This window comes from Lichenostomus cassidix, chromosome 3 (assembly GCF_008360975.1).
Source record: "Lichenostomus cassidix isolate B80296 chromosome 3, HeHo_3.0, whole genome shotgun sequence".
Classification (NCBI taxonomy): Eukaryota; Metazoa; Chordata; class Aves; order Passeriformes; family Meliphagidae; genus Lichenostomus; species Lichenostomus cassidix.
Genome location: NC_139483.1, coordinates 38,991,196 through 39,016,570, shown reverse-complemented (window position 1 = coordinate 39,016,570; position 25,375 = coordinate 38,991,196). Strand labels below are relative to the sequence as shown.

Here is a 25,375-nt window from a genome sequence, read left to right as displayed (position 1 = left end):
GACAGCTAGACGAATGTAATGAAAAATGAAATCAGCTTCACAAAACTTCGCCCCCCCCCAGCAACCAAGATGTACATGAGGAAGGATAATCTAGCTGAACACCTAGACTTTCAAGGTGGACATAGCAAGATCTTTAAGCAGGAGTTCTTTAGGACTTCAAGGTGACATGCAATATGAAGGAACTTGTCCCTGAGTATTAGTAACAGGCTCAATAATGGATTCAAAGTTGTTAGTTTTTACAAGGAATGGAAGGTTGCAGAGGAGCCCTAAATGAATGTGCTGTTCACCATGCTCATAAACGTCCCAAAAGAAAGGCAAACAATAATGTAACTAAATGTGCCAAACAGAAGATTTATCAAGTAAGTCAAAACCAAGAGCAGGAGAAGGATCACATGATGCTGAACACTGGAGCAGTAATGGGGTGAAGATGTATTTCACTGGTCCAAATGTGAAGAAATGCTCCAGCCTTCTAAGGTGCTGGATCCCATCAGGGCACTGTTGGCAAAACCAGTTGCCACCTTCCCTTGTTGGGAACTTAAAATTAAATCATAAAGGGGTTTTATATGTCCCTTCCTCTGCCTCCAGCCACTAAGTATACCTAAAGGCAAGCTCCTTGAATTCCAAAGGGCAAAAAGAATTAACAGCAACTCACCCACCCACCCTTGCAGTTATAACCTCATGCATCACGTCTGTCATTGCAGAGACCAAACAGCAGCTTTTCTTGGTGGCCAGACTGACCAAGGATAACCAGATTCCTCTGAAGCCACCTGGAATTGACAGCATTTTTACTCAGTCCTAACTTCAAAGGATGCTAGCAGGAATCTCTTAGGTCCAGAAATTCAGACAAAGATCTGTCTAATACAAAAATTAGGTAAAAACAAGCAAACTTTTGGAAAAGCACTGCCACTTAAAACAGTGCACACATTAATCAAGCAGCTTTGGGATTTTGACTTTGCTACTCATGTATTCCATCAGACACTGTATCCATGTGTACACATCACCTTTCTCATGCTTGATTATGACTCTTAGTGCACATTAAATGAAGTGGAAATCTTCTGTATAAGCCCACGATATATGCACTGGTTTGCAGGTTATGCTGAAATAAACATTTTCAATTGCACAAATACCTACAGAGTGGTTTCTAAACTGACTTTAACTCCTAAAGTATAGTCACCGTTTTCAGAGCCATCTTACATCAGCTCAGAAATCTGGAAGCCAGCAGAACTAACAGACAAGAATAAACAAAGCAGAAACCACCATGGTCACTAAAAATCGAAAAGGGTCACATTTAGAAAACTGTTTAGACTTCTGATTACTCCCTTACAAAATGAGACCAACAGAACCATGACGTTCAGAGAATAACAAGGACCATCAGAAATATGGAATAACTTTCTTGAGAGAACCAACTAAATAGACAAGGACTCCTCACCTCAGCAACAATCAAGAAACTGAAAGCCAATGGGATTATGAGTTGTATGTATACAATTATTTATCATCTCTCTAATCAGCCAATAGAAAACACTTTCTTACTTCTACTACCACATCTTGCCTGTTTTAAATAGTAAAACCCAAACAAAACACAACAAACCCCCACCCCACAAAACATTTTCCATTGGATTTCATAATTAAATTGGGAAAAAGCCAGGAACAAGACTGCTGAAAGATGCCAAAGTGTAAACAGAATTAGAGATTCTTGGTAGGGCTCTTTTGAGACTTTAGGGGGAAAAAGAAAAACACCAACAAAAAACCAACATAAACCCCCCAGAACAGATAATATGCACTCTGAAATTATGGAAAGGATGAAACCAGGATGAACCACAGAATAGTTTGGGTGGGAAGGGACCTAAAAGACCATCTTGCTCCACCCCCCTTGCCACAGAGAGGGACACCTTCCACTAGACCAGGCTGCTCAGAGCTCCATTCAGCTTGGCCATGAACACTTCCAGGGATGGGGCATCCACCACTTATCTGAGTAACCAATTTCAAACCCTCACCACCCTCACAGTAAAGAATTTCTTTCGACCATCTAATCTAAACTTACCCTTTTTCAGTTTAAAGCCGTTCCCCCTTGTCTGGCCCTTCTAACAAGTCCCTCTGCAGCCCTCTGACAGGCCCCCATAGATACTGGAAGGCCACAATTAGGTCACTCTGGGCCTTTTTCTTCTGGATGAACAACCCCAGTGCTCTCAGCCTTTCCTCACAGGAGAGGAAGATCTAACACTTGTTTTTATTATGTTCTTTGGCTAAAGGCACCACAGCAGGAAGATGCTGTATCACTCGGATTTTTCCTCTAACTGCGCCTGTACTCAAACCCTGACAGAAATTCTTCATTATGATTCAAAGGAGCCAACATTTTACTCCTTGTTCTTTCTTTTCCCCATGCTTTTATGTCTATACAGTTTGTCAATGTCTTTCCTGTTCTTTTAAAGGAAGTTATGAGCAGATGTGTTAGCTCCAAGTCATCACACTTAAAATTCAAAACTAATGAATTTTGAAAGCTTAAAAACTATTTAAAAATAAATCTCTGTTCAGATTACATTAAAAGAAAAATATATTTATCAGCTACAACATCTACTTATATATTATTAGGACCAATGAGCTTCTCCTCTAACTCACGTGTCATTTAACAGGTTTCTAAGAACTTGCATGTGCTTTCACAAGCTTGGGAAGACTTTGCGCTAAATATCCTTAAAATGAATTCATCATCTTCCCTTTAACATTTACCCTAAGCTTCATAGTAATTTGAATCCAAGTTCTTAATTTCTGTTAAAACAGACTTGATTTTGCTTTGGTTCCTCCTTCCAGAAGGCTGCATTAGAAGGAAATATCCAATTAATAGAAACACAAAAAGGTTCTTAATATGTAGTCACACTACTAGACTCCAAAGCGAACACAATTTTCATAGACACCACATGAATTTTCCTGTTATCATTTACTGACGTTACAATAAAACAGATTTCTTTGTGAACTACTTATTAACCTGCTTTTCTTGCAAAAGAATGTGAAGGTCAACAAAATTAAAATTATTCCCCCACAAACAAAACAGAGCAATAAAATGTGTGTATCACTACCAAAAATATGATAAACCTTCTTCTCAATTCACTTTATTTTCTCCAGTCCTGAATACCAGAAGCATTGTATCCATATGGCTTTTAGTCCAAACAGAAGAACACAACTGTAAAGGAGTCAGATGTCTGTGGAGAGCAAGAATGCAGTAACCATGAAGAGATGGCTCATCCCATCTCCCTGAGATTAACATACAGAAACCTACAGCACAGTTTCTCAAAAATAAATAACCAAATACAAAATCCCCAAAACCTTTTCAAGTGTATTTCAAAAAATAATGTAGTGTATTCTAAATTTTTTTAAAAGCCTCATCCACTGTGCCATACTTCCTAGTGCTACCAATCCACCCATTTTCTTTCACACTTTATGCAACTTTTTCCCACAATCCTTGCAGAAAGTAAAATAATACAACCTTCTGGGGAAAAATGTGGGAAATCCTTCCTTTTAAGTAATAATTTAAGGAAAAAACCCACTAAACTACTACTGCTGCTTCAGTTCACCTGGGTGACGAAATTTCTCAACTGAACTGAGTATAACACTATTCTGAAGACTCTAAATTATATCTACTTTTACAATGCATAACCAAAACAGAAACCTAGGGCAAAAAGAGTTCCACAAGGAAGTTACTAGCTGAACAGAATTCAACAAACAGTGAATTGCGGACTGAAGAAGGGAACATGGCATTTTAAAATGCTGATACCTGAAGCACATCAGACCAAAGCTTCAGCATGAGGAACTTCTCCATTCTGTGCTTTTACAATCCAGTTAAAAAATCAGTACACAAAAACCAATCCAAATAAAGTGCATAAAGCAGAGAGAACTAGTTTGGAGACCAGCAGTGAAGCACTATTCACACATTTCAGTATTTTAAAAATACTATAACTCAATTACAATGACAATGGTAGTGCGCTCATACAGACTGTCAGGAAGAAACCCACCTGTCTGCTCCCATGCTGTCTCCCACTTGGAGCTGTGCAGGCACTACTGTGTTGTGGCAGGTCCCATGACAGTCCTGGCTGGAGGCTCAGCTGATCCCCCGTCTCCAGTTCCCCTCCTCCCAAATACAAGCTTTGTTTTCAACTAAATCAGCTTCCCCAAATTGCTTACAGCACAGTATGGCTGCTCTTAACAGTGCAGGACAGGGGGTTGCTAGGAGCAGCCTAGATCATTAAGTGAGGTTGATACCACTATTTGGTGAATGATGTTATTTTCAACTCAACAGCATAAACTCTTTGAAATTCCTAAATCCTACTACAGCTCACCTATTGACTTTACAGGCAGCTCTGGGTAGTGTCTTGCAAAACAACTGTATTCTAGTGGAAGCTGAGCCTTAAAACAATTGCAAAACAAGCACCCACATACATGCAGATTCCCACGCAGAGACGCAAACTACACAGTGGAAAAATCTCTTAATTTTAAGCTTTTGAACGCCTGCAGGGCAAGCGCACTGACAAGAACACTTCCCAGCTTTGCCAAGTCCCACCTATTCCCCTTCTAAATGTAAAATAAAATTCCTAATTTTAGCCAGGGATAGAGATGAATAAGTAGAACTAATGTAAATGTATGCTGCTAAAAAACCACAGTGCACTTTTACTCATGTAATTACACAATAGGATAAAAATGTCGTGTTCCCACCCCCCTTTTCCTCCCAGAAAGCTTTATTAGGTCTCTGAGTCCAAACATTAAAAGATGCTTGAAAATAATGTTCTTCATGCTTGGGCTTATTCATCTTTAAGATGTACAAAGCCAACATATGGAGGAAACTGAGGAAAACTATTAGATCCAATACCCAAGATGAAGCCACAATTTGCATGAGATGCAATACCTGTGCAAAGATTTTCTTATCATCTCACACTTATCTTGAGAAGTAATTAAATGTTTGAAAACAGCAGAAGTTGAAAGATGTTAACATATTGCACTTGCAAGTTCGTCATGCATTTGGAGTCTAGTCAGAGTATGAGAATAATTAATCCTAAATTTGCTGTGATTTACAGGTTGGAATTCTGTGGCAAAGGACAACTTTCACATTTAACTAGAATTTTAACAGATTTTCTAATCATACTTGGGAGGTCAAAATCAACATAGGACACTTCTGCATACAGAAGTCTGTTTGGAATGATAACTTGGTCTTTATCCTAAATCTAAATGAAGAAAAGAATGCATGGGAAAATGTTTAAGTGACCAAACTACCTTGTAAAAATTAAATAAACAAGGAGTTCCCCCTCACTGAGAGCTAGAATAAAAGGAGCTACAAGTCAAGAGGATAAATGAAAAACTGAGGTATGAAACACTATCAATAAATCCAGAGATTAAAACTCTCCAGATATTCTACTTTCCTTAGATCTACCTTTATTTCATCTGTGTGGCCCCATACAGGGTTTGGCATTATTTAAAGTGGTACTGAAGAAAGATAGGGAAGCTTTTTCAAAAAGCTTTACTTTTATACAAGGCAGGCTAGTTTAAAATAGTTCTTATCACAGAACAAAAACATGTTTAGAAAAATCTTACAAGATGAAATCTAAAATTACAACCTAAGGCTATTAAAAAAAAACACAAAGGAAAATAAAACAAAACAAGAAAATAAAACACAGAGGGGGTTTATTAAGCATTGGATGATGATGATTGTCGAGTTTCACATCAGTACTATTCATAGGCCATGAGTTGCAGAGTCCAGGAAAATCAAATTTCACCTGAAAATACGACCAAAGACTATGAAGCAGAGAACAGTTAACCAGCTGGAACTTCAGCAAGAGCTTTCAGTTCTTTTAAAAAAAACAATACTATTCATCTTGGAGATTAACGAATTCAGACAGACCAGAGCCAAAAAAAAAACCCATTAAAATACAAGAATTAAAGTCAACATTAAAACCACACCTGAGACATAACTTTTTTAAAACATATATAAATAACATCGGTATATACTGATGAATGTGCTCTTATACACAGATACATATATTCTTCTCAACTAATTCAGGAAAAGTGCTTGCTACCTACTCATGTTTGGAAAACTAAGAAGTAACAAAGACTATGTAAACTTTCACTTCTAATTGTATTCTAAACAAGCAGTAGGACAACTGGAAAACCTGAGCTAGATCCAATAACACATCATCTTTTCCAAAGGAATTCAGTAAAGAATGTATTCAATAAACAAATAAATAAATTGACTGAATGACTTTCCTGTAGGGCCTAAGAGATTGGAAGAGTTCTGAAAACTCATGGCAACTGTGGCAACCCACAGCAGTTATAGAGCAAATTTTGGCACCTCTGGTCAGCACAACTTTAGCCTCTAGAAAGCTGATACAATATATTTAAGGTGGCACTGACCCAGGGCAGGGGAGCAAGAAATTAACCACTACAGCACCTCACTAAAACAGAACCAGAAAGGTCAAGAAAACAAGCAATTTTCCCCCAATATTACATTTGTTTACAGGATTTTCATTCTTTGAGTCACACAGACTTCTATTTAAAAAAAAAAAAAAATCTAGAAATTCACTAGGAGCTGGAGCATTGAAGGAGAGTAAAGTTGATACAACAGAGCCAAGTCAATTTAATGCATTAAAAAAAAAGCTTAGTTGAAACAATGACATGCAAAGATTTCATACCTGTGGTCCAAAAGTATATTTGCCCCTTTTAAGCCTGGTACAATTTTCTACTTAACTACAAAAATTCTGTCATTTTAAAGAAGCCAAAGGACCGAGCTGGATAATGTAGTCTAACCTCAGTTTTTGAGACAAGAAACAAGTCGTTTTCCATCACACCAACTTACAATCTGCATCATCTACCAAGCAATGTGTCAGTACACAGTAGCCCATAACTGCTTGCACAATTAGCATTATTTTGCAATCCCCACCTCGCTCTAAAAGGATTGTGCCCAAAATACTGCATTTGCCTTAAAATATCACTGTGAAAACTACAGAAATAAAAGAGGCAGCATTAAAAAACAACCCAATAAAACAAACCATCATAGCTATGGTTCTGTGGAGTATTCAGACCAATGAGGAAAAGAACAAGTTAAACTACAGTGATCTAAAAGAAGAAGCTACTACTCCTACATCAGGAGGATGTAAAATTGAGGATGTACAAAAGTACCACAGAAATTAATTAATAAACATAACAGATTTAATGAAAGTACTTGAGAACAGCTTTTATTGCTAGTGTTGCTGTGTCACAAGATGAGTTTTATAAAACTTCCTTGTCAATAACAGACATGAAACTCTGGCTCACATCCATCCCATCAGCCATCAAATCAGAACACACCGCATCGTGCAACTGTATATAAAAGTCACAGTTTGAATAACAGGAATATCAGACAGTTTTCTTAATGGCAGCATCACAGCTATTCATGAGCTGGTGAGTCACCACAGAAGAATTAAAAGCAGGCAGAAGAAATCCTATCTGCTCCTCCTTCCCATCTGGTATTTGCCAGGACAAGCAGCTGCAATGGCACGGTGAAAACAACAGGCATCTCCTTCTAGTGAGAGTCAAGAGGCAGCTTCATTCCCAGGTGAGCCACCCATGCTGTGACATGCCACATGGGGACCTACCACCTGCAGAATGATGGCCTGGAGGTGCTGAGACACCACACAGCTCCACCAGTATCCCAGCCTAAAGTATTAGTGGGAATGAATGTCCAGAATGTCCATCTCTTGACCAGGTGCTAACCTCCTAACAGTTGAACTACTCCCATCCCCACACATCATGCCTCACCTAATGTAGGTGGATCACAAAACAGCTGTACTTGCTGTAAGGTTAGCAATACTCTTGCAGTTTTAGTAGACCTAGTTGTTTCAATAGCTATAATGAGAACTAGAACTACAAAAACTATGATTGAAACACTTTTGCAGTTGTTAGAAATAACAGTAGAATTGTATTAAGTGATTAATTATGCATTTGCAGAGCATATCTGCAGCACAGCACCTAACCAAACCGGTGCTGCTCCAGACAATTAACAAGAAGGTCTTGTCGTTACTTGTTCTGAAGCCTCATTTGCCCACACCCGTTGAACTTCATATACTTTGTTTATCACTCCGATAAAACTGGAGCAACGAACAGCTTGCAATAAAGACTGGCAAAATCACACCTGAGTAAAAAACATACCCTTCAAGAACAATTAAAAAAAAAAAAAGGTTAAATGTATTAAAAGCCTACTTTCATTTCCACAAAATGCCATAAAGTCTTCCTAATGGTCTTTGAATACAGAAATGTATATGTACTTAAGACAGAAATGTACATGTAAATGGTTTCACACTTCACATAAACAGTAAAATGAAAAAGTAATCCTGAACTGAAAGTATTTTCACTCTCCAATTTTACTTTGAATCCACAAAGGTGTCATACAGTCACCCACCTTTTCAAAGTAATACTCCAATTTAAGTGGCTTCAGATACCAAGACTATATGTCAAAAACTCTAGTACTCTAGTACTCTCTACTCTAGTAGTTCACATAACCATAGATACTTTAAAATATGTAATTTTCAAGATTTTCTTGGATATTTCACAATTATACAAGCTATCACATATACGTGTGTGTACATACACAAATACACCTTACAAAAGGTATTTGGGATGTCTCATAATGCTTTACAGGTGACACTTTTCCCAAGTCACTTAAGCCTCTGTGGCATTCTATAAAAATGAAACAGTTTAATACAGGATGAATCAACTGCAACTAAAATGTCTTTAAAGAAAACAGCATAGAAATGTGGCTTTATCAAGCCTGATGTCAGCCATCAGGCCTGCCATCTTTTATCTGACTACACCCAGAGTATATTTGACTGATTTTTATCAAAGCTAATTCTCTGATTCCAGGTTCTTAAGCTTACACAGAAGATCTCTGCAATTTGTAATAAATATCCTTAAACGTGAATTTATGGAAAAGAATCAAGGCTCACTCTGACAGCTCCAGAAAGTAATTAGTCTAAAAGCAATTAAATAACCCAAGCTTGTAAGCATTTTTAAAAATAACAGTTTACTAAACTATGCAGCCAATTTACAAATTTATTCTCCAGGAGGCAAAAGTGAAGGTTTTTGACCACCCAAACACTCACATTCCACAAAGCTGCATTCTTTAGGTTGTATCTGGATGAGTATATAGTTTATCTCCTTTAAGTTCCAAACACACTAAGCCTAAGACTCACTGAACTGCTTGCTGTGGGCCCAGAGGCAGAAGAAAGGCCAACTTGGTAGCTACTGGTCCCACCTCCAGTGAGGGCACACTTTTCTGATTTTTCAAGTCCAGAAAAACCCCACTTTGTCAGAGAAAGCTAAGGCCTGTGCTGCCTCAAGACCAATGCAGACACTTTGGAAACCTGTCATCATTAGAGGAAACACTTTTCAAATATAAATGAGGTGAACCAGCCTACTGTACGTAAAACTGGTCTGTTAGTTGTGGCTACAGCTGCACTGAGTCATGTTGTACCCTGACTTAAAAAGAATTTTAAAACTGACCCATGCTCTACATACAAACTTCTGCTTTCCCCTCTCACATACTCCTCCATGTTGAGGGCAAAAATCCAAATGTTTCTGGAGTTAGACAAAGTACAATCACAAGTGGGCAAAGTATTTCCAATTAAATAACGCAAGTACTGTAGATTCAAACTTTGGTGATAATCAACATTATTCAACAGGTAAAGAAACATCAAGCATTTAACTACTATGACCAATTCCACTGCAATTTTAAATAGCACTGAGTGGGAAAAACAGATGAAAAAGAAGTGTCTTACTACTCAGAGAAAAAAAACAGATTGGCAGCAGTATATCCAATATCTGAAACATACAACAACCTAGAAACTTTATGTCTGGCGTATCCAGACACACTATTTACAAGTAATCTCTAAAGGAGTAAAGAGAAAGGAATGAAGAGTTTAGTTGCTCTTTTTAACGGAATAAAGGTTAAGTGTTACTTTTTTATAAAAGAATGTTTGCAATCAAGATTGACTTGCACATAAAGCAAGCAAGTGAATATACTCTCTTATTTTCTAAACGCGCTTCTCCCAGCACAAGCCAGGATGTTCTGTAGTGGACCTTCTGAAATGGCATTAATAAATCATACTTGACTGTACTCTTGTGCATGTATAGTTGTTTGGGGATTTTAAAAGAGTTCAGCCTGGAAACCAGGTACACTGACACAAACAGCTGTAGCATCTTCTGTGCTAAAGGGAAATATATAAATTTACAAGAGCATGATTTCTCTCACACTCCAGGAACTGAGTACTTCAAAAACATAAATCTTCTTTGATGAAAATCAAACCAACGAAAAAAAGCTAGCTAAAGTAACTGGCCTAACATCGTATACTAGGACTGGAATCAAGTATGCAACAGTTCCTAATTTATTTTACTTTACTCTTACTCTCATGAAATGGGAAAAGCAGTAAGTAAAGGCAAAATGCTTCATATACAGCATTTGTAAAAGACTAGGCAAATTTTATTCATTAGATCCTTAAACTTTCTGAAAAAGAAGTCCTCTTTATAAATGCTGCAACTTAATATGATATTCTACAAATGCATTAAAGACACTCTTAATTTTCAACAAAAGAAATTAAATACATGAGCCTGCTTGATTCCACTTCTCTTTTGTTTCAAAGGAATGATCTTTCACTGAGCTCAAGGAAAATATATTGCTTGAGCTCTATTTCACCAGACAAGGGTTAACTTTTTAAATGTACATTTGCTATAAATACTCCATGAGCAGTGACACACTAAGAGCTACACAGAGTTATGTACAAATCCGCAAGTTGTACTGCCCGTTCTGTGATGCTCCTCCTCGGTAAGTCAATTCTGATCTTATCTTTCAGCTTAATTATGTCTGTGCACTGAGCTTCACAGGCAAGACATACTGGGCAATTTATTTTGGAAAAAAATCCACCCTGTATGTCTGCACTTGTCAATGAAATGGCACTTGGCTGTATAGCTAAGGATAAATTACAACCCAAAAAAGCCCAGAGCACCTCCACATAATACACCTCTGCAGTTTCAGATGGATACAACGTAATCCAGGATCAGTGTGCACACTAATACATACTTTAAGTGCCTAAATTTCTACTCCAAGTGAGAGTATTACTTACTAAGGAGAAAGTCAACACGGAACTTATTCAGTTCAGAAAGTATTTTTCATTAATAGAAGTTAAAAAAATTAAAATGCTGTATTAATATGTATCTAAACAGAATTTTCACAGTTATTAGAATGCCAGAATTTAATGAAGTCTGATACAGGAATTCTAGCTAAAGTATATATGGACTACAATTTTTGCAGGCATGCTAAGAAGTGCCTGCATACAGAGGTTATTAGTACAATAAGGAAATGCCACATGAATTTTAAAACTCACTATCTTTAAGAAGGCCTCAAATACAAATGTCTGGGTCACCTATTTGCAGTATCAACTTAAATATAAGTAAACAAATAAAACAAAACCCACTCTGCTTGAGCAGAGCTGAGGTCTCACAGCTACTGATAAAAACAATCATGCTGCGATGGTGTAATTTTCAGATTTTACACAGGATATAAAAGCATTAACAAAATTGTATACAACATCTACAGGGCGCCAAAATTTAAGCAAAAACTCTGCTGGAAGTTATGAATTAACAAAAACCAGGCAAATTTCTAACACACAGCTACTTATTTGTTTATGATGAAGATTAAACTGGCAGTCTACATACTATTTAATTTCTTCAAGACTGAGAAATCTGTTCTGAAAATGAGAATTATATGCTCTGTTTTTACAAAAGTCCTCCTAAGAAGCCTGTTAAGGCAACAGCAGTAGTTTAGACAACTGAGGTGAATTATTATTGAACACAAAGAAAAGAAAAAAAAAAAAAGAACAAAACTAACAAAAAACCTTCCACAAAACAATTTCAAATCTTATTACTGAAACATTTAAATTAATTTATGATGGGAAGAAAGGCCAGAAAATTTCATTCAATACTTAGAAAACACAGACACAAGAAGACTTCAGATACTGAGGTATCTGAAATCTTAAGATCTAGAACACACGTAAAAAGCTAACAAACAGTTTAAAAAATCTTATTGACTTTCTATACTTGCAAACTCAGGTTAGAGAGATCCAAATTTGTATACTGTTACCAGTATTATTAACCATAAGCTCAATTTTCAATTTTGGGGGAAAAAAATAAATGACTGTTTAAACCTGTTCCTTCTCCATGGATCACCTACAAGATCTTCGTAGAAAAAACTTTCAGAAAAATTTTACATCAATAAATTGATATTCCTGTAGTCTCAAACCCTCCTCAAATTTCACACCTTGAATTGACTAGTAAATATAAAATAACAAGCAGTGGTTTAGAAATTAAAGAATTAAAGCAACTTAGAATAGTTTAATTAACCTTTAAGAACAAACAAGGTTGCCAAATAATGCAAATTATTTATGGGTAAGATGTCACATACTTGTTTTCAGAACAGTAAGTCCATTCCCTGGAGTCTTTACTACTGAACTGTTATATTCGTGTTTAAAATGTTTCTATTAAAAAAACACCTTATTACATCTCATACTATTTTAGTAAGCACTGCTTAATCTGACTACCTGTTAAAAAAATCCTAGAAAATACACTCTGATTTATGTGCCAGTAGGAGCATATACATATGTATTTTAAGGTAACTTTTTCTGTTATACTCCTAAGAGATAACTGGGCAAGAAGTAGAAGTGTGCCAGACTTTAAAGGATTAAATCGCAGTACGCTGATGAGTATATACCCAGCATGCACAGATTTGATAACAAAACTTGCACTATCCTTTCTGCAGAACATGGGAATCCTTTTTCTGCAGTAGTAATCTAAACAGAATTTAAATGCCTCTCCTCTGTGAACATGTCGAATAAGACACCATAACTGCAACAAATTTGCATGTTCTGGTCTTTTCAAGAGTGTGTAGAGAGTATTAAAAATCTTGCACTGTTTGGGACAACAATTTTAATTATTCTACTATGATTTTATAAGAGGAAAACAGACTTTTAGAGGAACCTGGATTAAAGCCAACTAATATGACAAGTAAACAGATCACAGGTCATGCTATTCATGCTCTGGCACAGTAAAACAGTAGTTATCACACCTGAAACTTTAAATATTAATAGTCACTTCCACAAATTTCAGAAGTGCACATGAAGAACAAGCTAAAAAATTAGTTTTTTCTTTCTAGATTTTAGAAAGTTAGCTACTAACATCTGACTGTATTTAACTGCATGCTGTATTACATAGTTGCTACATGAACAAATAACTACTGGCAGGTTTAAACAAGCAAGAGAGCAGGAAAAAGTACAGGGATAGTAAAACTTCAGAGAAAAACAGTCCCAACAGAAACCTGAACGGACTTACCATGGATTCTGTTCTTCCAACAACAGAAAACCACATTTTGATCTCCGGGACTACAGATCCTTGAAAGAAAAAAAACAATTCTCCACTTCTCTTCCAGCCCTCAACAGCAACCACCAGCTCTAGTCTGCTGGATTTTCCAAGATACCCATCAAGATAGCTCGGAGCTCGATGCTATGACACAGTGTAGCATTTATCAACACCAGCTATAACCAATACAATATTCAGACTCTTACGTAATCAGTTATGCTGTTCTGACTTCCATTTACTTTAGAGGCTTTATTAAACTCTGAAAACTGCTAGAAATAACAAAAAGGGAGCCCTTTTGTACTAAAGACAAAAAACCTCCAAATTAAACAGGAAGTAATGTGCTGGCCCACAGATGGCTAAGAAGTCACATGCGAAAGCCCCGAAAAAAGTGATATATTTTTAAAGTAAACTGCATGCACACGCAGCTTCCAAATCATCTGGATTTCATAAAAACTTAACCACAATGTGGTTGGGAGTCTGGCAGCTTTTAACATCAAAACATCTTTCAGGGTTAGAGCAACCAAAGTCTGCACATAACCTCAAAAAGCAACACTGTTCCCTGTTCCCTACACCCGACCACTCCTACCAACTGCATTTCCATATACCTATTGCAAAAGCTATTGCTAATAAAGCTACAGGGTATTACTGCAAGAAAACATGCAATATCTACCAAACAGTAGAATAACAAGTTACTTTTTTGGATCACATATTAAGCTACACAGTTTAGCTTTAAATAAAAATTGGTTTAAAGCACTGAGTTTAAGAAATGCTGTTAGGTATTTTCCCAATTTATAAAAAACCAAAACAAAACCCAAACAAGCACAACACTGTTTACACTGCTCTGGCAGCTAACAGCTGTTTCATAACTAAACTTGTTTTCTCTGCTGTGTTTGCATACAGCATATGCACTTACTACATGTTTGCTCTGAGGGGCTGTCCTGCCTCAGACAACACCCAAGTGAGGTGAACCAGGTGATGTGCTGAATTTCTGCTCTCTCTGGAACTCCTGGCAGGCCTTTAAAACTTCTAATTAAACAAAATATGAGTAGCTGTGACAAAGAAGTAATGCACTTAAACGTTTTACCTATCACTAGGTAGGAAGAGGATCCAATACAGGGTTCCCCAGGGACCTAACACTTTCATATACTCCATGACTCCCCTCTTCAGGTTTTGTTTTGTTTTTGCATTAATGTACATGTTTGCAATCACCTAGCATCCCAAGGTGATGTTTCTATAATAAGAATAAGCAGGTGCACAGCATTTCAAAGTAAGGTGCATCCCTTTTTACTTGTACAACCTTTGCTTTGACTTCAATCCTCCTTTTTTGATTGCAGCAGAGAAAGTGTGACAGTCACTTGACATTTGGTGTAAAGGTGTATGTAAGCTATGGTATCTAATTTCCTCATTGGAAACTCTCAATTGACACAGATTCGAACTAATAAAATCTCAAAACTAATAAAAACTCAAGCAATTATTAGATTGTAAATGTTTGCCATTTCCTCAGAGATGAGCACAGATTTACTAGGAAAGCACACACTTTTTTGCAATGGGTAGAAGGAAGAAAAGCAGTCCATTGGTATTATTTTTCTTTGATTTCTTGAGAATGTGCCTATTCTGTCCACCTCCAGAATATCATCAAGTTGCATTTTAACAAACTTCATCCAAAGCCTGTGACAAGCATGAGAAGCCCATAAGACATAGCAGAAGGGCAGGTCAGCACTGACATGCAAAGGTATTCTCACAGCATCGTACTGAATGCAACTATTTTGTCACATCACAGGAAAAGAACTGTTTTCCTAACAAAAGCTAAACAGATCCAGGGTTGTCTTTCACTGGTTGGAACAGGGCAATCTGTTGAACAGCCACTGCATTTTCTATTGCTACAAGATTTTCAAAGCACTCTAGAAACCAATAGTTCAATGAGCACAATTGGGTCAGCAATCAAACTGGGTTCCTGTGCAGGGCAGCAGCAACTATGTATTTCTGAAAGTATGAGATTTCATTTCTTCAACTACATGAGCACTTAATAGCCAACCTTTTACTATTAAAAATTTTAGAAAAATCTAAATCTATTCTCACACTTGCCTCTCCCTCTCATTTCATGTATTCTATCCAGTTAATGTTTAGAAAAATTTAACAAATAGACTACAAGACTTCTTCCTCTATTTTCAAAATTATGAGAATTTTAACTTTTATGCTGTCATACTACTTGATAGACTACTTGAGACCTGTAGAAAAAAATTACTAATAAAAGTCAACAAGATAAGAACAGAAAGAAAAAACGCACCCACTCTTGCTAGCTTCTCAGTCAATTCAGCCTATTCTCTAAGCTGTTCTGCTCTGACCACATTGAGAAAATTAATGCCTTTGTATTCTTCCTTACTCTTTCTTTTTAATGATGCCTATTACAGGAAAAACATGCTAATAATTACTCACAATAAGCAACTTTGAACCTCTTGAAAATAATCCTACTTAACTACCACAGCAACTTGTTTCAAACTTAATGCATACCATCACTTCTATCCAATGAACAATCTGATGACTTCACATTAAGCAGAATTTTCCATTGTACATACATCAAAACTAAAACAACCTGTTTCTTGCTTACTTCAGACCAAGATTTAATATAGAACTGGTTTTGTATCAGAGTTCCAATATTACAGCAGCACACAGCAGAAGGATGAAATGCAATGACTGCCTGAACCAGTGTTTTTGCAACTGTGAAAAGATGAAAACTGTAGCTTCCATGACTGATCATGATAAAGAAATAATGAAATTCATTAAATAACTTGTAAAAAACTTTCAGATCGAGCTTACACACTGACCAGGAGCACTGTTACATACTAATGGAAGTTATATGTCAGTTGATAAAACATCTGGAAGCCAGCCAGCTCCAGTGAAAAAGGAAACTTTTTCCACCTGTAATATGCTGCTTCACTCTATATGAGAAATCAGATTTCACAGTGTAAAGTGGAGAAAAAAATTTCCATGGCACATTTTGAAACATTCAACAGAAATGCAGATGGTAGTCAGAAGTCTGATGCATATTCAATCCAGTGTCAAGATCAAGTATTTGGTTCTCAAATTATTAACCAACTCCACAAAAATCAGAGCAGAATATTGAGTTACATTTTTCAGATCCCGAATTGTTTCCTCCATAACTGCTGATTGTTTAGCACCATACACCTGACACCAGGTATTCCTTTACAGATGTCAGAAATAACACTTAAAAGGTGATACCGTGCAAGATTACCATTTCAAGAACAGACTATGAAATGAGTGAAGTTGTAAAAAACAAACCAAAAGAGTGCTGTTTAGAAGTAATTAACTGTGTGAGGTAACTTAAAAGTAAAACAATCATGTTTTCAGCTCATGCATTGAATGCCAAGGAGGACAGCAGTATTCTGAAGTTTTATGCACTACACAGTGAAGAGACATTAGGAAAGACTTATTCCATCGTTTGACGCCACGTAATTACAACACAGACCTTTGAGTATCAGTGTTGCATAATTTATAACAAGTTTTAAACTCGAAAGATTATGTCTGCTATTTGATCCAGTTAATAAAGCAAAACCAACCAACTAGTGGAGTCTTCCATCTGGTGGCTGGAGCTGTATGTGCATTCTATACATAACTATGTAGTGCTCCCAGGTACAGCATACACCCACAGTTTTGGATATTATGCTGTAGGTCTCTACTATGAAGAAGCAAACCTGAAGCCATTTTTGCACCTCTATACTGTGCAAAAGATAAGGTGGTGTCCTCATAGCAGAAAGTATTCAAACTTTAATTTATGTATTTGAATTGTTTCATTTATTCATCAATTAACCCACACAATACATTCTTTGTATTTACTGTTTTGTTTTCAGCAGAAGCGCTAAATATGTCTGTTTATTAATCCTATTTAATAACACTGATAATTTTTGGCTCTGAAAAAACTGAATAAGCCTGTAGTAGAGGTTTGAATTTATATGTCATAAGAACTGTATCCATATTATGTTTCCATTTGTATAGTCCATAACTGTGTATTCTACAGAAACTTTCTCCCATCAGAATAAAAGCATAATCAACACAATATGCACAACCAAGTTAAGGGAAAACAGACTTTTTCAATTATGATTTTCCACAGTAGGCTGATAAAAACAGAAGCTTTTTCAATAACACTTAAACAAACTGACTTCCATACCTTGGCAGCAACAATGCTCAGTCCCATTCCATTTTGTTTTTTTAGTGTTACAGTGATAATTTCAGGTTCCTTCCTCAAAGGCTGAGCCTATAAGACAGTGAAGGGGAAAGAAGAAAAAATTCAGAAGTTCATATTCACTGCCAGGCTAGGAAAGTCACCAAGCAAAACAGTTCATTACAAACAAAACTACTTTGTTAGAGCAGCAGATCTCATATCCTAAATAATATATCTGGTATCTATTTTAAAGGTAGATATCTGGTATCTATTTTAAAGGTAGAATATCTAACATTTGATTAATATAGATTCATATTATTTACTAAACTTGTGTTATACTACACTACTGAAACTCTGAGGTCTACTCATTGTTTCTCCTTCAATTCAGTGAAGAGATTACTAATGAATTACAATTTGAAATGTAACAGGTCTATAAAATTGTAGTAACTTTTCATGAAAACTGAAGTTCAGACTCCACAGGCCCCTACAGCAAAGGTGAAGGTGATCTACTTGGAGAGCTCAACTTTTAGTGCTGCATCTAGAAGATTATATTATCTTTGCAAATTTATTAAAAAGCCAACTAATTTAAAAGGCAGAGTTAAAGCCTTGAAATGAGGTTCCAAAAAATTTCACTTCTGAATACTCTTGAATACATCCTGAGTCCCCAAACACATTCAGTAATTTTTTCTTTGCATCTTTCAACATTGCCAGCTCCTCAACTTAAAAAGTTGCCATCAAAATCTTCATTAGCTGAAGCATGTAAATTGTAGCCCCTTGTATTCATATTGAAACCTAACTGCAAGCTCTGCAAGACCCATGACAAGTAAAAATACAAGCCAAGGAAAGTAATTTAAAAAAAATAGTAATTTTTGATTGAGTTCAAGTATTAGAAAAGCAAGTAGCTTTTAAGCTGAAAATACTAATTACAATTATAAAGCTGTTTCTGTTTAGTTGCTCTAAAAATTATTTCCCATAAAGCCACCATCTTTCCAAAACCAATCTGCTCTGTAATTTCAATACTCAAACAGACAAGCAGAAAAAAACCCACCACAGAACAAACAAAAAAACCCTTTACTACAGAAAATATTTTTTAAAACTGTCTTGCACTGAAGTGAGACCTTTTTTTACTAAGTATAATGTAAAGGAAAACTCAAGATTTTTTTTTTCTTCAGGAAAAAGCACCAGACAAGAACTTAATGCTAAATATTTGGTTGGTAACTGCCAGTTTATAAATAAAAGCAGCCTGCAATTCCATTCACAAGTTATTTATACATTCATGTCCATATATATTTTTGCCTGTGTTTAAAAGAAATTTCTTCACTGTTTATTCTCAGATCAGGGGAATATGACAAAGTTTGCTTATGTGAAAATTATAATCCTGCTACAGGCTACAAGAACAGTGGCTTAAAAAAATCTGCAAACAATTCCTTAAACTCACGAATTCACTGATGAACTACATGTTTAACAATGAAGCCTGTTCTTCCTAATAAGGACTAAAACTGATCACATAAAATTCAACAGCTTGCCAAGATTGCAGTCGACAATTATTCACTGAATCAATACTTACCAGCTCAGCATTCTCATGTGACAGGTGACTTTCATAATCTGCACCTTCAAAGTATATTGTCCATGTGCCTGGTGAACGCGGGTGAGGTGTTAGTCTACAAAAACCTAAAAGAAAAAGTAACATCAATATAGTCATGGTATTTTCTCAGAGAATTAATTAAAATAAAACAGTATTCATCTTTATATTCATTAACATGTTGAATCTTGTATCTCAGATGCCATTATGGACTTTGCTTGCTGTAATTTTATGCTACTATCTACAAAATTCTATAGTTCTACAGCTGTTGCTTCTAAAAACATACTTATTTAAAAACACTGCAAGCTCATAGAAAACTCTGGGGCTGCAAAAATATTGCTTTTATCAAGAAGATTAAAAAGGGACATGAAACATCGAATCATCTTTTAAAACACAAACTACCAGAACTCTGATTTAAGACAGTAATGCAGAAATCTACTTTACAGAGGGTGTAGCCAACCAGTACATATATTTGGCATATATTCAGCAGAAGTCCAGCTTTGCCTGCTGGACTTCTAATGCTGGACTTCTACGTTTTTAAATGCAACACTGCAATTAAAAGAGGCATTTCGTTTGATTTACTTTTTGTTATTTGAACAATTTCTAGAATTTTGAAAAAGAAGCCACAGCAGATCAGAAATATCCAGCACTGTCTCCTAGCCTGGGGACACTGAGAATCCACATCACATGGAAATTATGAATCATTCCATCCAAATATATTATATTCTCCTCCTCATAAAGACCATTTTTCATCAATTCAGTTTACACTGTTTTACTGCAAGAAGTCCCTCAGCATAATTTAAGGGATACCCAAAAAGTAAAATTTTGAAAAGGCCTTATTATAATGAATATACAGCCATATGTGTGGCAACTGAATTATACTTACTAATTAAAGGATTTATTCTACTAGTATCCTTTAGTCTCAAGACTACATTATCTGTTACTCACTAGACTTTTGAAACAGTCAGTTCCCTACTTTTAAATGCAAGCATATAACTTTTCAATAAACTAAGCTGGAAGCAACAATTGCAAAGTTTCACTGTAGCATAGAGCGAGTCTGCTTTTTCAATAGCCTCCTTTGCTATGGCCTCTTATTTACCCTTGACATTCCTGTACAAATTTTTTACAATTGCTTTTAAGCAGAAAATTAAGAAATTCTAATAAAATTGAGTAGCACCAAATAAAGATGATAGCTTGTTTATTTACCATAAATGCTCAGACAGACCCCCTCTGCTTTACTTTCTCAACTTTAAGTCCCTTTCATGCAAGCACAAGATCCATCATCTACTTCTCATCTTAAAATCTGTTGGACTACAAATGCCCAAACTGTAAGTTCTTACACTGATCAATACTGAAAGAACTATTTTAAGCTCAGGGGGTTTTTTAATGGAAGTTATATGGAAGTTTTTTAATGGGGTTATATGGAAGCAGCTGATGAGTAAAAAAAAAAAAAAGACTAAACTATTCAATTCATATTAATTTTAAAAAGTAAAAAAAGTTTTGGAGCGAAGGCAAAACAATGTTTCAGCAGGCACTAGTAACTCAGCACAGCTTACTTAGACTTGAAGTGGAATGAAAGGGACAGGGAGAAAGCAAGTTTTAAAAAAGCCTTAATAGTTTTAATAGGCTGCAAAAGTAAACACTTGAACATAGTATAAAAAGATTGAAACATACACAAAGAAAAAGTGGCTTACACTTAAACAAATTGTGCACTCTGGGTTTGCTACACAGATCATTGCAAAACAAGAAAAGAACTAACCTCTCTGACAGAGTGGATCTAAAAATTCTTGTAAACCACTTGGAACATTTCTGACAACATCACAGGAATAGCCATCTTCTGGTAAAAGAAAAGGTAGTTGTAAATCAGGATCCTCTTCCAGCTGGACTTCTCGGCCATCACTGCGAGCAAGTTCATCAGCCGTATTTTCTGCAACAGTTACTACATTCTCTATCAACTCCTGGACAGAAGGCAGAAAGATGTTGTTACTAAAAGGGGTAATTTCATCAAGTTAAAAATCCCAATATTAAGATGATGCTGAGATTGCAAGAAAAATTAATTTGGAAAATTAATTACCAGATATAAAACCTCTTTGGCTCTATGTACAGTCAGTACACTCCATTGCTTTATTTTATGAAATCCTAGAGGTAATTGTATTAGCAAATGTGACAGAAGCTCTTATTTTCACTTCAGTATTTTCCAAACTTGTGGTGCACATTTTTAATTGAAAACTATTAATGATAATAACCAAGCAACTATGGGATTCTACCTACGTGTAAACAGGTAATATAGGTTCTGTTCTTCAGCAAAAGACTTTGTAGTTTGGTAGCCAATATATAAAAACATCTCCAAGCTACAAGTACCTCCTCCCCCCCCCCCAAACACATTTAGAGCTGTTGTGTTAGTGCCTCTGATTTAAGAGACAAATTATCTAAAGTTAATGAAAAATGGACCTTTTAAACAATGCATTCAGCTGTATAAATATTAGACTGCATCTACCTATTTTTTTGCTATCAGTGAACTATCAGTTTATCTTAGCAATATTTTTACGATTTTGCATGGAACACACTCTCTTTTTTTGACTTTTGCCATGGATAAAACTTGTAATAGTCAGTCATCTTAAAAATCAAGATAAAAATCCAGTTCCAAAAGCAACATTATACATATATATATACAAATAAAAATTCCAGGTATCAATATGATCATTAAAGGACAATCTGTCCACTGCTTGTATGAAGGGATTCAAGATCCATGGACTTTTACATCCTACATGTGAAACAGTGTAGTGTTCCTGATGCTTTGATTTCTACAAATTATCAATCTTTGTTCCTTCTGGTTACATACAGAACCAGATTTTAGGGGTGCTCTACTCTCTCTTCTAGCACCTTTCTGTATTTCACCCACAAAAGGTGTAAGATGTAGCAAAACCTCTGAGTATGTGCAATATAGAGTGGTACCTCACTTTCCAACTCAGTGTAAGAGGTTCCTGTTAATACCCTGCTTGAGTCAGTGAAGTACATCCACCAAAGAGAAAATAGCTATATACAGCCAGTGTTTTTTTATCTCAGGTATGTTAAAACTGCACAATGAGTGACACAAGAGACTTACTGTTGGGATGAGTGGTTCATCTGGAGCACAGTGATAATTCTGCAACAAAGCTTGCAGCTGCAGAGAATTCAGTTTAAAGCAAGTACTGTTAATATTTGGAACATCTGCATGTGAGTATTTGTCCATGGTAAGCAATGTGGTTGCCTAGAGGGGGGAAAAAAGTCCCAGATGACAAATTCAAACCTGATTAATCCTTAAGCCTTTTGTCTAAATGTCCTTTAGATAAGAGATAGGAAAAGAGAAAGCAAGAAGCCAAATTTGTAACAGAAGCAACATAAATATCCCCAAAACAAACACTAAATATATCTCCTGTATCAAAAGATGAATACTAAATCTATCATAAATGAAGCACATCAATTTTTCAGCTACTCTTCCTGTCTCTGTTAATTATAGTCACAGCCCAGTCTTTTAAATGGAAATTGAACAGCCATGTTCACTGTTAATTTCACTTGTAACTTAAATATCAATGATGTTGAAAACATGTTTTCTGTCTTAACCTCAATGCTACCTCGATGTTCCAGGATTGATTCACACAAGCTATACTTGTCCACATGCTACTCTCTAGGAACACAACACAGGCAAATATTCTCTTTGAATATACAAGTATGTGAGAAGTGTTAACAACAAATACACTCACCTGTACTATTCTGCTCAGGTGGCAATCAGCAGCCAATTCTAAACCTTGTTTTTCTGCCCAGGCTTCAATGTGGCCCAGCTGTTGGCGAACGATAGCTCCCCAGTAATGTGAACATAACCCTGAATCTGGGGCTGTAACTAATCTGTTAAAAAGCCACATGTTGATGAAATGAAACAGCTGGGAGAAGAGCTGTATAGTCAGAGCAGCATTCACTCTGCATCGTCGCAGCAGGGACATGGCTCCAGTCAAGGTATGCAGCACATCATCTAGAGATAAAACAAAAAGCAAGTCATGCTCACATACTGCAGTGTACACTTGGTTTAGGCAACAACACAGACACTCAAGTCAGGCTGGTGAATGCTAGGTGGAACCTACATCTCTTTAGGTTACACAGACTTTCAGAAATACATTTACTGCTCCGTGGTTTTAAAGATAGAGCAATGTTAAAATGCTAGGTGGCATGTAACCCCTGAAATGAAAATAAATTCTCAGAGGAAAATATTTATCATTCAAGTACATAACTGTCTAAACCTGACATTTAAATCACATCCTCACTTTAGTAAAATGATTTTTCTATTAGTTTTTGTAACAAGTTAAAACTTTCATATTCAACTGTTTCAAATGCATATTCCAATTATTCCATAGCTTCTTGAAGTTAAGTATCAAATCGTATTTAGAAATTTCAGAAGTCATTTGCATTGTATGATGCACTTAAACTATAGAATGCACCTTCAGTTTACACATTACATTTTTAAAACATTATTCAAAATCCCATTTGCTAATATTACTTCATTGCAATATTACCTAACAAGCAATAGGGATTTCTACTAGCATCACCAAGAGCAAACGTCCTCATTTGCTTCCTGGTGGAAGCAACACATTTATCTCCAGGTCTTCTTTTAAAGCAATACTTTCAATCTGAAATCTCTTTTGAAGAGTCCATTAAATTAGTTTTTTTAGAATTGAAACTTAGGATTGTGTTAAAAAAATTTACCTGTAGGTTATAAGAAATCTGTAAGACAGCTCAAAAATAACTGAAATAAGACCAGAATCTGCCTTTAGTCTAGTATCAGTTTGCTACTTTTTCAGGTTTTGCATCCCCAAAAGTAGTCTCACACTACAAACATAGTAGTGCATCTTCAGTCTTCCTTCAAGACTCATTGCAGGAAAAAACAAGAACAGAAAGTTTAATGCCTAAAGAACCAGAAAGTATCTATGCAATTTGTATAAATACTCTTTGTAGTTCAACAGAATGACTGTATTTAACTGCTCTGCAGACCACCTTTCCTACAATTATTGAGGCATTACAAGTCTGAGCACAGTCACCGAGCCAGGATTACAGACACAGGGCGACAGCACACAATAGCAGGGTGCTCTCGTGGACAGGAACAGCCCAAAATGGTTCACTGCTGTGAAGCAAGTATCATGTTTCAAGTAGCACGGCAGGGAAGCCTGGTATGAATCTACAAGGCCAGTCAGCCTGACCTTAGTACCTGGGAGGCACTTGATCTCCCATAACATCTCCACAGTGAAACTGCTGAGGTGAGGACTGGATAAACTGATGGCAATGCATGGAGGGAATTGGCTGCACCACAGGACTTGGGGGATTTGCAGATACAATGTCCAGTCGGCAATTAGGAATTAGTTGCTTCCCTCATGTTTTGAGGCTGAGACTGACACTGCTTAATGACTTTAAGTAATGACCTGAGCAATTGGATGGAGTACATTCTCATCAAGTTCACAGATGATACCAACAGGGGCAGAATACTGATACACTGAAGCGCAGCAGCATTTTTCAGAAGGGCCTCAGTAGGCTGGAGAAATGGGCTGACAGGGTCTTCAAGAAGGTGAAAGGCAAATGCCAAGTCCTGCATCTGGGACAGAGTAAGTCTGAGCAACAGCACAGGACAAGTGCCACCTGGACAGAAAGCAACCCTGATGAAAATTATGGAGAGATCCTAGTAAACATCAAGTTGAATGTGATTTAGCAGTGTGTCCTTGCTTGAAAGGTACCCAGTTCCATACTAAGTTGTTCAGTCAGTGGCAGTGCAGCTAGCAGGAGGGAGGAGAGAGGGAAGCAATCCTTCCTATGCAGCATTGTGAGACTGCATCTGGAGCACAGCATCCAATTTCAGAATCCCCAGCACAAGCAGAATGAAGATTTAAGGAACCAAACTCAGCAGAGAGCTGAATCATCCATACAAAATTGATCCAAAGAATTATCAGGGGTTAAGGTAACCTATAAATGTAGTAATAAATAGATTTTTTTCTTAACAATTTATTGTATTGTTTGGAAGACACAAAGATCAAGTAGTCTAACCTATTTTAGGCCTCTGAGGATTATTTTCTTCTGGATCATCAAGGAACGCTGGCATGTAGTTATTAAGCTCTGACTGAAGACAATGAACCAGGTACCTGGAAGGCAATAGGGGAAAAAAAGATCAATTCTGTACG

General features: G+C 36.4%; 1 protein-coding gene across 22 annotated transcripts in view; it reads right to left on the bottom strand.

Moving 5' to 3' along the window:
• AFDN (afadin, adherens junction formation factor) overlaps positions 1-25,375 on the bottom strand; it is a 118,817-nt gene that overhangs the window by 24,427 nt on the left and 69,015 nt on the right. For all 22 annotated transcript variants that reach the window (XR_014850817.1, XM_085055362.1, XM_085055361.1 and 19 more), the window contains 6 exons: positions 25,242-25,336; positions 22,922-23,187; positions 22,285-22,428; positions 20,938-21,136; positions 19,164-19,267; positions 17,603-17,689 (listed from right to left, as the gene is read on the bottom strand). Coding sequence is in view for 21 of the 22 variants with exons in the window: in XM_085055362.1 (XP_084911488.1) it covers positions 17,603-17,689; positions 19,164-19,267; positions 20,938-21,136; positions 22,285-22,428; positions 22,922-23,187; positions 25,242-25,336 (895 nt within the window). In the remaining variant the exon portion in view is untranslated. The remainder of the gene's footprint in view (positions 1-17,602; positions 17,690-19,163; positions 19,268-20,937; positions 21,137-22,284; positions 22,429-22,921; positions 23,188-25,241; positions 25,337-25,375) is intronic.